Genomic DNA, 10,972 nt, shown 5'->3' with positions numbered 1-10,972 from the left:
AAAAAAAAGGAAAAAGACATTGAACAGACTTAAAAATAAGGGACAAGCAGTTTAAAAAGTTCCATCCTAATGCAAACTGAAGTTGGTATGTAGTGAGTGCTGCTTGTACAAATTAACCCAATTTGTAAAAGTGAAGTGTCATATATACATGGAGTGTTATAAAGTCTAGGGAGCCCTAGAGTGTGTGCATGTGTACCCACCTCCCAATACAACCAACATTCAGCTGCAAATCAGAATCTCTAGACTGAAGAGAGAAAAGTCGCAATTCGACTTTGATTAGAATTAAAGCAATAAGTTAATCATGAGCTAAAACTGTGAAGCCAAAACGAAAGATAAAATTTTAAAACATGGCTGTAGAAAGGAGGTCCTAGAGTTGGAGACTTCTTATTCGGCATCCAGGACCATAATGTGTACAAAAAGTCCGGCTGAGGGGAGTAGGTCTCCGTTCTTATTGAACAGCGGCACGTGTCTGTATCCTGTGTGGGAGCACAAAGGGGCTGCGGTCAGTGATGGCACAGGACAACATGAAGTGCTCCTTGTGGAGCGGATGAATTGGGTTCTCTATGTCACACCACAGAGAAGGGACACTTCCCCATCTCTGTTTTCACACTTCATAAATGAATAACTGACTATCAGTGGTTTCACATCACTGGATTATAGTAAGGAGAAAAAAAAGGACTTGACAAATACAGCAAAACTCACCCATTTTCAAGCTGTTGAAGGGAAGCGTGTACTGCCCGACAAAGTCATTATCAGAACTGGAGTCATAGTCTTCGATGCTGAAGCGGACCAATGCTAGTTCCGGCACATACACGTCAAACTGGAAGTTCTCATTCCAGGAAGGGTTAAAGCCTTCAAAACAGAAAATTTTGTATTGTCTTGATTCATCGCGGACACATTAAAATAAAACAAAGGACGTGAACGTGAGGTACCGTTGTTATCAAAAGGTTTGGTCTCTTTCTCTGCGACATCAGCTGGCACTCCATAGATTTCCACTTTAACCAGCGGGTCTACTACGGAGGACTTCTTCTGGTTCACTTTGGGAAGCTGCTGAGCTGATATGACCTATTGGCAGGTGAAGAATGATCTCAACTTTAAACGGGACTCAAAGGAAATCAAATAACTCCAGTGTGTGTCTGCACAATGAAGACCTCACCATGACATGCAGGGTCTTGTGCTTCAGCCAGTCTCCTCGGGTCAGGGTGATGGGGTCAAACTCTGTGGCTACGTCCCTCATGAAGGCTGGTTTCAGGATGTAGCCGCTTTTGCCATTAACCAGGAATCTGCCCTGGTTCATATCCATGTCTGTACAGGGAGTCTGGAAGTTTAAGGCCACTTAAAAAAAACAAAAAGAGAATACAGTGAACATGAGCTCTTGGCCATTGCTGTATAATTATCAGTGTTTGTTATTCCTCTGTTAGCCATTACCAATTTGGCAGCCAGCGTTCCACAGAGGCAACGGGTTGTAGTTTGAGGAGTCGGTCCTGGAGCCAGCTGGATAGATGCGACTAAACTTTTCCACATTATGGCGCACGTAGGCGTTTGCTGTGGGGGGGGAGGAAACAAGATTTATTGACAGTGCTTAATCAAAGTTTGTGAGTTGCTCATGGTTTCTCTTCCTTTACCCGACTCCTCTGCCAGCTTCATGGCCTTCCCCTCCTTGAAGGATGCCATTTCATAAAAGCTCAGGTTTTTTTGGGCATCTTCGAAGCCGTGGAAGTGGACGCTCTTAAAGTAGATGACCATGTCGGACAGCTCCTTCGCTAGCTTCAGCTTTTTCTTTGAAATATTGCGCAGAATTTAAGGGTGAGTAAACATCACGTGTGTGGTAATGTGCTTATTTTCATGGGCTCGACTACCTTTGTATTCTTCTCCTTTTGCGCATCCTCATCGTTCGACTCTTCCTCCTCCGTCACATCGTTGTCATCTGCAGCTGCCTCAGCAAAAGTGTCTTCCAGTTTGTTTAAACGTTTCCCTTTGATCAGGAACTTCCCCTTTAGCTCCTGGGGGACCACACACACACACCATTTATCTCCTATGATCGGTTCAGCCTTGACAATCCTGATAAAACTAGTGAAACGGATGCTAACCTCAGGAGATGGGAAATTTGTGGGCATGCCATCACCCAGAGGAGAGGTGATGAGTGCACTGCCAAGGATGGAGCTCATGTGGCGGGCCATGACTTCCTGCTGTTCCACGCTGCAGTGGTTCTCCAAGGAGAGAATCACTGGATATTGGGATGTCTGAGGAAAAGCAGGCAACCCCCCCCCCCCCAAAACAAACACATATATAAATAAGTGTGTTGCTGGATGTTGAGTGAAGACATGCTGAATACCAACAGATGCTAAACATACCTTGAAGGCATGCTCACTGATGGCTTTGATCACATCTTTAAAGAGGATCTTGGAGGTGAGAGTGTAGCCGTGGTAGATCACGGGCTCATTATCCGATCCGTCCCAGCAGTCCAGCTCCACACAGCGGCAGCCTTTCTGCAGAGCCCTGAGAGTGTTGGAGTGAGCATTAGTGACCAAATATGCTGTTTAGACTAACAGTTCCATCAGTGAAACGGCGCAACGTGGCGAGAGATGGTTACAAGAAACTATTTAAAATTCCAAGTTGTAATGAATTGGTCTCAGTGATTCAAGAACTGACAGATTATATGGCACATAAACACAAACTACCCTCACTGCCTGCTTAGCACAATTAACCAAGACATTAAAGGACATCATCATTTTTAGTCTTTGACTCTAGTAGACTAACTTCGCATGACTTGCAGTTCAAAATGAGCTTTTTTTTGTCTTAAATGAAACAAGCCATTTTAGTTCCCTTCCATTTAAGGTAAATTTCTTCTGATTGGCTGCCCCTCACAAATGCAGGATTTGAACAGATGGGTGGGGTATTTGGAAGACCCCTTCTCTAAGACAGATATATATCAACAGATCAGAGAAATCTGATGTCTGACCTTTGTTCTCGTTATTTTAAGTGTTGGCCATGTTTAATGCTGAGCTTCCACCATTGTAATAACAACTATAGAACTAAAAAACGAGAACAAGTATGAAAGGTCCTATTTAAAGTCAGTAAAAGTGATGGACTTCCTACTGACAAAAACAGTGCTGCTGTCTTTTCATGCCTATTTCATGTTAGTGACTGCACTGTGAGTTAATGTTTTGGGTTGTTTGTTTTGATGGTGCAGCTGAGTGCTTCCAACAGTTATTTTTTAGCTGATCTGGGGTTGAAAAAATGAGATTACATCTCTGTGGTTCCTTTGCACACCGATAGGAAGATGACTAAAGATCAAGTTTGGATAAATAACTAGCCAAAAACTTTCATCAAGGACAAATTACTGAATCTCGGGATGGAAAGTGTTACCTAATGTACGCCTCTGTGCTGCTGGGGCCTTTGAGCTGATCCTCCATGAGGTAGGTGTTGTGAGAGGAGGAGATGAAGTAGTGGTTGAGGGGCTGGCTCATATCCTGGTACACATCCTTGTGGTCTGGATCCAGAATCATGGCATCTGGGTGATTCAGGTACATGAGGAAGCCATCTTTGGACAGCAGCTTCTTCTCCTTGGCTGAAAAGACACACATACACACCAAATGCAGCAGATCAGTCTACAGTGCATTTAAAAAAAAACAACAACAACAAGAGGTCAGTAATTTATCTGTGGACAAACTCCATGAGACTCTTAATCCCAGAGACCTCTTGGACAGAAAGAAGCGCAATTTCAATAATAGATCTGAGTTTTTCTACATGATAAAGAAATGCTGTTGTAAAAAAAGAAACATTTGTCAGCAGGACTCTTAAACTGTAAGAAATAACCGTAAAATCAAGAAATAAGTTCTGGTAGCACATCGGCCAGACTGTTCTACAGTGGAGTCAAAAAACAACAAGATTTCTGTTGCTTCATTGTTTGTGGATTGGTTAATTAATTTACTGCAGCATGACTGGTTGAGGTCTTTATCATTAGGAGAAACTATACTAACAACAAAATACAGTTCACATTTTCCAGAGCCATCCACTGGGCTGGATTGGTGTCTTTACTGGGCCAATTCAGGCTCTCGGACCTTATGTTTGGCACACTTGTTTTAGGATGTTCCTGCAGGTGTGAGACCAGCTTGAGAAAATTATATTTCCTTGTTAATATTTCATACTGAGGTCGAAGGTAAGACTACCTTATTGAGAAGAATACAGACTAATCAAATGAATGAAGGTTACTTCTGCTTATATTGTGGCTACAATCCAGGTTTGACATTACATGAAACTGTTGCTTAGATGCATATTCACACTTCCTGTTCCTAAACCAGCTTTGCAGAAGAAAACCTCTGGAAATCCAAAATCTGTACAATTACTATGTAGTAGTAGTCATGTGACCAAAGTCTGAAATTTATGATTACCATCTCACAGCATGATTGCAGCTATATCTACATCTACTGGGAATGCAGATATGAAGGTACAAAGCAGTAATACACTGACACTCATGAAAAAGACAAAACAAACCCAGATAGCAAAAAAGAAATGTTTGAAATTCCAACAAAGAAGAAAATCTAGTCCTCCAGCTGTGGGGAACATACCAAGGAAGACAAAGCTTTGAGAGAAGCAGAGGAACATACATCATAGCATCTCTTTCAACAGCCACTATGTTCAATCTTTGTCCATCAAAGTTTGTGCATATTCCAAGTTTATTAGATTGGAAGACCTGACATGAATGAACTTACAAGATTAGCAAAAGGTCGCAGTGTGTTGGAGCCTTAGACTCGGGCTGCCATAGACTGCAATTCCAGAGGAACAGAACGCAGAATAATACACAGCTGGAAACCACGAGCTTGAAAACAGTGGTTTTTAACCCTGGTAACCATATGCAGTTAGACCATTCACGGGATACAGCTCACTGATTTTTACAGGAAGAAAACCAGCAGAGCTGCGGTCCTGAGAAGACCTGAAAGAGGGCTGTGTACTGACCGTTTTCATCTGGCTCATACGTCTCGATGATTCTGTGCGCATCAGCCAGCGTTGCTTTCTCCCTCTGTTCTTTCAGCAGGAAATCCACCAGGTTCTGAGCGCTCATAAAGCCAGTGGTTTTGGCGTACTCCCCATAGATAACATCAATTTCGTCCCGTTGGGTCAACAGATCATAAAAGTGTTTGATCTCCTCTCCTGCCAGGGTTCCAGACTTGGACCTGTCACATTTCTGCATTGGGGGAAAGTAACACAAAGATTAGTCAACATTTTAAGTTGAAAATAATGCACTATAAAACTATTAAAAGCTGGATTTGCTATTAACAATAAAGAAAAACAATATGTGGGCTAAAATATCAAGTTAGCACTGATTTCCTCTTGGAGCATTTCATTAGAGTTTCAATGGATTACTACAGCTTAGCTAGGAAGGCTCCAAGAATATGCATTAAAACAGTTTCTGCCATTAGGAAACATTAAGAAGCTCTGAGGAAACAACCTTGAAAAGCATTTCCACATATTCATCATCCACTTCGATGTTGATCAGATGCATGAAACTCTTGACCTCTGACGGACTCAGGTTATCATCTTTGTTCTTGTCTGCTTTCCTCAAGCAGCTGAAGATCCAGCTGGAAGGTTTGTGATTTAAGGTGGAGATAAACAGGTACCTGTCACTCAGCGCTGTCCAAATGAATGTGACTTATTTACTTATACCACCTTTGCTTAGCTAAGCTCAGGATAGATTAAAGAGGACCTGGAGTGCTTTTGTCCTTTTTTCTGTCATATATACTGTTATAGTGGTGGATGAGATGCTCATATTACACAAGGTCACAGTTTTAAATAATGAATCAGAATATGTGAAATAATCTCTGAGCACTCGTTTGAGCATTTGTTTTCCCACGGCTCTGTTGGACAGCCAAACAAGAAGAAAAAAGACGGCAAACATGGAAGGTGGCCTTAAAGGGAGCGGCGCTAAAACGGCTTCAAACTTACACGCACCACGGCTCTGCACAAAATAAATAAATAATAAATAAATTAAACTATCAATAAGGCAAAGTCATTCTAGTGGAGCCAAAAGGTGAAAATAAGGTGCAGGAACATCTAATGCAATAGGTGATGACCAATGAAGTCTTAATAACAGGTTATTAACAAACAGCCACCTGTTTGAGCTCAGCTTCAGCTTGCTCACAGTACAGCTTCCACTGTCGTGTAAAAGGATACTGCTCTGTCTTCTGCTTTCGACTCAGGTTGTTTAGGTTGGAGACCACTTTCTGCAGGCTTTTAACCCACTGCTTTCCCTCCTCCTCCGAGCTGGAGACGAGGTCCAGGTTCTTGCGGCGGCTCTTGAAAATGATGGAGAAGCAGCGGTCCTCCACCTGCTCCTCCGTGTTCTTCTTCAAGCCCTCCGACTGACGGCCCATTTGCACCGCCGAGATGTCATCAAGCGAAACTGAAGACAGAACGAATTTTATTCAACATTCTTTTAAAAAAAAAAAAAATTTAAAAAAAATCCACTTCCTGTCATTCAAACATGAAAAGCAACACTTTATTTTCAAGCACACGTACAAGCCTGATGTTTGCAATTTCCCCTGCCTCCCACTGAAGTCAGTAATGAGCGGAGACGTTGGATGTACATGACTATGTGACAGCAGTTTCTGGGTGTCATCCAAGCAGAAAATACAATAAGAGTTATTTCTAACCACTCCCACTCCACAACACACTATAAAATAAATCACTATCTCTACAAACACACCCACACCGCTATCAGGAGCAACCCAGATGTGTATGATAATACCAAGGACTTTGTGTAGCTTTGTGATCAATCCAATCCTTTTATAATCCACAAAGTTTTGGTTGTGGCGGGAGAGGAACTCCAAAAGTGTTTGCTAATGCAAAGTAATAAAAAAGTGTAAAGTAAAGAGACGGTGTGAGATTAGACAGATGTGTGCCAGGGGTTTGCACATGTGTGGGTTTTCGTCACACATATTCTGCTGGGAAGACAGGGCAGCACTCACAGGTATCATTTTTCTTGAAGGTCTTCTTGGATTCGCGCCACATTGTCTTGCAGTCCTCCTGGAGCCTGAAGTAACGAGTCTTCTTCCAGCTTGGGGAGAGGACCTTCAGGAGGTCTCCCCCCTTCAGGAGAAACTGGAGGTCGGGATCACCCTCCAAACCTGAGGAAGCAGGGAACAGAAGACCACTTTAGAGAAACTGCAGGAAAAGTGCAAACGCTCAGAAATCACAAGCAGGCCATCATTAGAAAGTCATAAAAGTTCATGGCTTTGCAAACACACGCGCACACAAAAGGTTTTACGCTGTGACAACAACGTAGCAGCAGTCTGACCCTGGATAACAGTTTGGTTTCGTCCGCATGGCAGCGCAGCCTACCTAGGAGCTTTACGTTCATTTGTATCACCTTCTGGCCCCTGGCATACTGGAGTAACTCCTCAGACCTGCTTTTCTCGGGTTCTTTTCGTATGCACGACATGGTGCCACCCGGAGCTGCCGACACTGTCTGTGTTCACAAGGCACTGTGTGGAGGAGAAGGGCGTGTACCATTCCCACTCAAAGTTCACTCAGCTCCGTCACGTCCCCTTGAGTTTACAGTCAGCTGACAGCTTGCTCGTGCAGGAACACTACCGCGGAAAAGGAAGCGACTCCATACTCGTCTGTTTGAATATTGCTCCTGTGTTCATTTTTCAGCATTTGATCAGCATTCCCATACTCACTGTTAACTTCAGACGTTTTAATTAGCGTAAATTACCTGCTAGCAAATAAAAGCAGCCACAGGGCATAATTAGCGTCAAATGCCTCGCATACGTTAGTTTACAAAAGATTTGACTTTGAGCAGAGGAGTGGTGTCAAACATGCGGCTCCGGCCCTCAATCCGGCCACCGTGATGGCTTTGCAAAATGTGACAACTGCAGTGACATCATTAATGACTGTTGTTTTTCAATAATACACACCGCCTTTCATTTTATGGTGCTGTTGGAGGGGTTGAAGTACTTCCATACAATTAAAAGGAAAATTTTGTTTGTTGTTGGTCAGAACCACCCGAGGCTCAAATGGGACTGTATGTGATGCATATTTCTTGTGAAATTGCAGCGCTATTATTGCTTCTCCCTGAGGTGGTCAGTGGCTTGCTGCCAGGAAGCTGTAAATAGGCTGAGATTTTTATTTATTTATTTATTTATTTATTTATTCATTTATTTATTTATTTATTTTAAGCTGAACTAATAGGAGGCTTGTAATATCAGAGTCCAAGAATATAACATCATCATTATTATTACTACAAACACAGGTTTGATACCTGCACTGGAGCCTGCCTAGTGTTGACTTCTGATTTGTTATCTTATGGGCTCCATCTAGTGGTGACAAGGCGGTACTGCTAAGCGCCGTGATTTAACGCCACATTACTAAACTTCTCATTATTAAAAATAAAATAAAACAAGCAAACAGCTGTTTGCTTGTTTTATTTAGGCCTGCGATTACAGGACAACAAGCAGTTTTCCTGTAATATTTCCTCGTCCCTAGCCTCTATAGTGGAATGTGAAAGGCTGATTTGACTCTACAAGCAGTACGTCCACCGCCTTAGTTTGGTAACATTTCCTTGAGCTTGCAGCAAGGTGAAACCGAGCTGAATGAGAGGTGCCACACCTTTTTGAGTGTTTAAATGCACACAGTTGATTGTCTTGGGATTTTTCGCTAGATTAAGCGGCAAAAAACAAATAACAATAGGAGTAAAAATAAATATACATAGGACCGATATATTTCAACGCAGAAAATTAGATTTTTTAAATGTAAGGTATAAAAAAAAAACCTTTGCTGACATGTAATCTTTGTCTTAGGGGTTATCGGATTTGGAAAACAGTGGAAGTTGGCCAAATCCAAGGGATGGCCAAGTTTTGTAGGGTTTCGGATTTGGACAGTGATTGGCAAATCCAAAATATATTAACATGGTGACTTAATCCAAAATGCATCCTACCTTTAAGTTTATTTTCGAGCCCGTTCGTTTCCATCCCGTCTTGAGTTCACTCCACTTTACGCAGCCCAATATTCCACTCACTTCATGCAGCTTCTCGTGAAAAGTTGCCGCTTCTTTCTTCCATATACACTGAACGGAAACCTGTTTTTGTTTTTGTTGCTGCTGTTGGTTTGTTTTTTTATAAAAACAAGCTTCTGCCAAGTTTGGGTACAAGGCGAGCGAACGCGGGCACACGCGTGGGTTTCTCCTTGCAGTCTGAACGGTGTCAGTGACTCCCGCGGGCTTCAACACCGGTTTGACGAGCCTGCCATTCAAGCCGTGGTGCTGATGTCACAGCAGGTTAGACCTTTAGGTGAGCTTCTGCCATCCTGCATCGATGGGACTGGTTAGCGTGACCTTGTAGCCAGCATGCAGAGCTTACGTCGTCATTAGCTGAAAGGTTTCCGCGCACCTGCAGCCAAAAATTGGGGGAAACAATCCCGCATACCTTTTCTAATTCTGTTGTATGTACACAAGACTTAAGCTACCACTCCCTGAGCCTCGGAGTCTATTCCTCACCAAAAGGTAATTCTGCATGTGAATAAACAGGGAGGGGTCGTTCATCTGAGAAGCATGCAAGCTTAGATAACCCGTGGAAATACAATCAACTTCTGCTAAAGCCCTTTGCAGTGTTTTTTTCCTCTTTTTTATGGACACCTGTTCCTCTTTTGAAACTCCACCAAGGGGCTGAATAGCAAATTTGGCTAACTGCCACTACGCATAGCCTAGTTTTCTTTTCTTTCTTTTCCCTTTTTTTTTAAACTGTGACTTTGAGCATATTCGTTGCACTGAATGGGGCAGATAAAGTTTTCGCCCTTTTCTGTTCATGCACAGCTTTCCTTTGGAGAGATAAAAGCCCTGCAATCACTGGTGTGCTGGGGCTCCTGTGGCTCTCAGCACTTCCCTTTCAGGCCTGGCTTAGACTCAGCGCACTGTCAGCATTAGGATGAGTGAGCTTTCATGCACCATCACAAGGGGAGGGGATGACACCTCCAAAATCTACGCAGGGACCGGGGGTCGGGAAAACAGGCGGTGTGGGGAGGGGAGACAAGATTAAAAATAAAAATTAAATAAATAAATAAATAAATAACCGTGACTAGATTTGCAGAGGTCAAGATTTATGGTTACTAATGAACTCCACACTGCTATTACTGTAAAAGACAAGACAGTGAGTTCTTTAGCATTTACTTTAATATTTAACTTAAGTCATTGCATCAAAGGTGGGCGATAAAGTACCAAGTGTGAAACCAAGGAAAATGAAACTTTCCAAGAAAATCACTTTAACCAGATAATGAAAATCAACAAAAAAACAAAACCCAACGAAAACAAACGAAGCAGATATCATGAGGCTTCTTTCAGTGGTACAAGCTGTCTCTGCTTAGTGTCTGTGCTTGCAAAACAAGCAGGAACAGGCCCAGCTGTTTCCTCACATACCATTGATACCATCCATAGTTTTGCTTTTCCCCAAAACACCCCCTGTGCAGTACGGGTGCTGCTTTACTCACAGACCGTGCAATGCCTGGTGTTACCAGAGGACATAGTCAGCAGCAGGAATCTAGACAGGAAACATTTTGTATGAAAGAAAGAATGACAGAACTACAGAAAGAGATATTTGTCTAATGTTTTACCTGCAGTGCATAGTTTAAAAGTCACCTTTATCTGTTTACAGTTCCACGGCACAGCACACAGTACACCTGGTTCTCATTATCGCTGCAGTGTTTCAACATATGAATGTTATAAACTGCTAAATACCTCAAACAGGTTGTCTTTTAAACCCAGTCTATGGTATTTTTGGGGTTCGGTATTGGCCATTAGATTATACAGCTACATAAGAACTGTAATTAATTTAAAGTATTTTACTTCAACTTTATTCCAAGAAGGTTTTAGACCAAAATTATACATTTTTTAATCAACATTTAACATGTAGGAGTTTACAAAGATAACCCATTGATGTCAACTGAACAACCCTGCTTTTTGCAAATCACTTTAAATTAA

The 10,972-nt window shown here is 42.3% G+C and overlaps 1 protein-coding gene across 2 annotated transcripts; it reads right to left on the bottom strand.

Annotated features, from left to right (window-relative positions):
• Window positions 1-4: 4 nt before the first annotated feature.
• Window positions 5-9,575, bottom strand: plcd1b (phospholipase C, delta 1b). 2 transcript variants are annotated; one of them, XM_042225478.1, is made up of 15 exons: window positions 8,939-9,575; window positions 6,969-7,127; window positions 6,175-6,403; window positions 5,453-5,582; window positions 4,960-5,188; window positions 3,370-3,571; window positions 2,355-2,499; window positions 2,091-2,243; window positions 1,860-2,003; window positions 1,626-1,779; window positions 1,429-1,545; window positions 1,157-1,335; window positions 933-1,065; window positions 703-852; window positions 5-476 (listed from the first exon to the last, which is right to left on the bottom strand). In XM_042225478.1, exons 1-15 carry the CDS (start codon window positions 8,970-8,972, stop codon window positions 385-387), a joined length of 2,250 nt encoding a protein of 749 aa, XP_042081412.1. In that variant the 5' UTR covers window positions 8,973-9,575; the 3' UTR covers window positions 5-384. The 2 variants fall into 2 exon arrangements, with proteins under 2 accessions (XP_042081412.1, XP_005933746.1); XM_005933684.3 differs by lacking the exon at window positions 8,939-9,575 and adding an exon at window positions 7,342-7,512.
• Window positions 9,576-10,972: the final 1,397 nt, after the last annotated feature.

This window comes from Haplochromis burtoni, unplaced genomic scaffold (genome assembly GCF_018398535.1).
Source record: "Haplochromis burtoni strain Fernald_Lab_line unplaced genomic scaffold, NCSU_Asbu1 Contig_172, whole genome shotgun sequence".
Taxonomy (NCBI): Eukaryota; Metazoa; Chordata; class Actinopteri; order Cichliformes; family Cichlidae; genus Haplochromis; species Haplochromis burtoni.
Note: the sequence above shows the minus strand (reverse complement) of the source record. Positions and strands in the feature narration are given on the sequence as shown.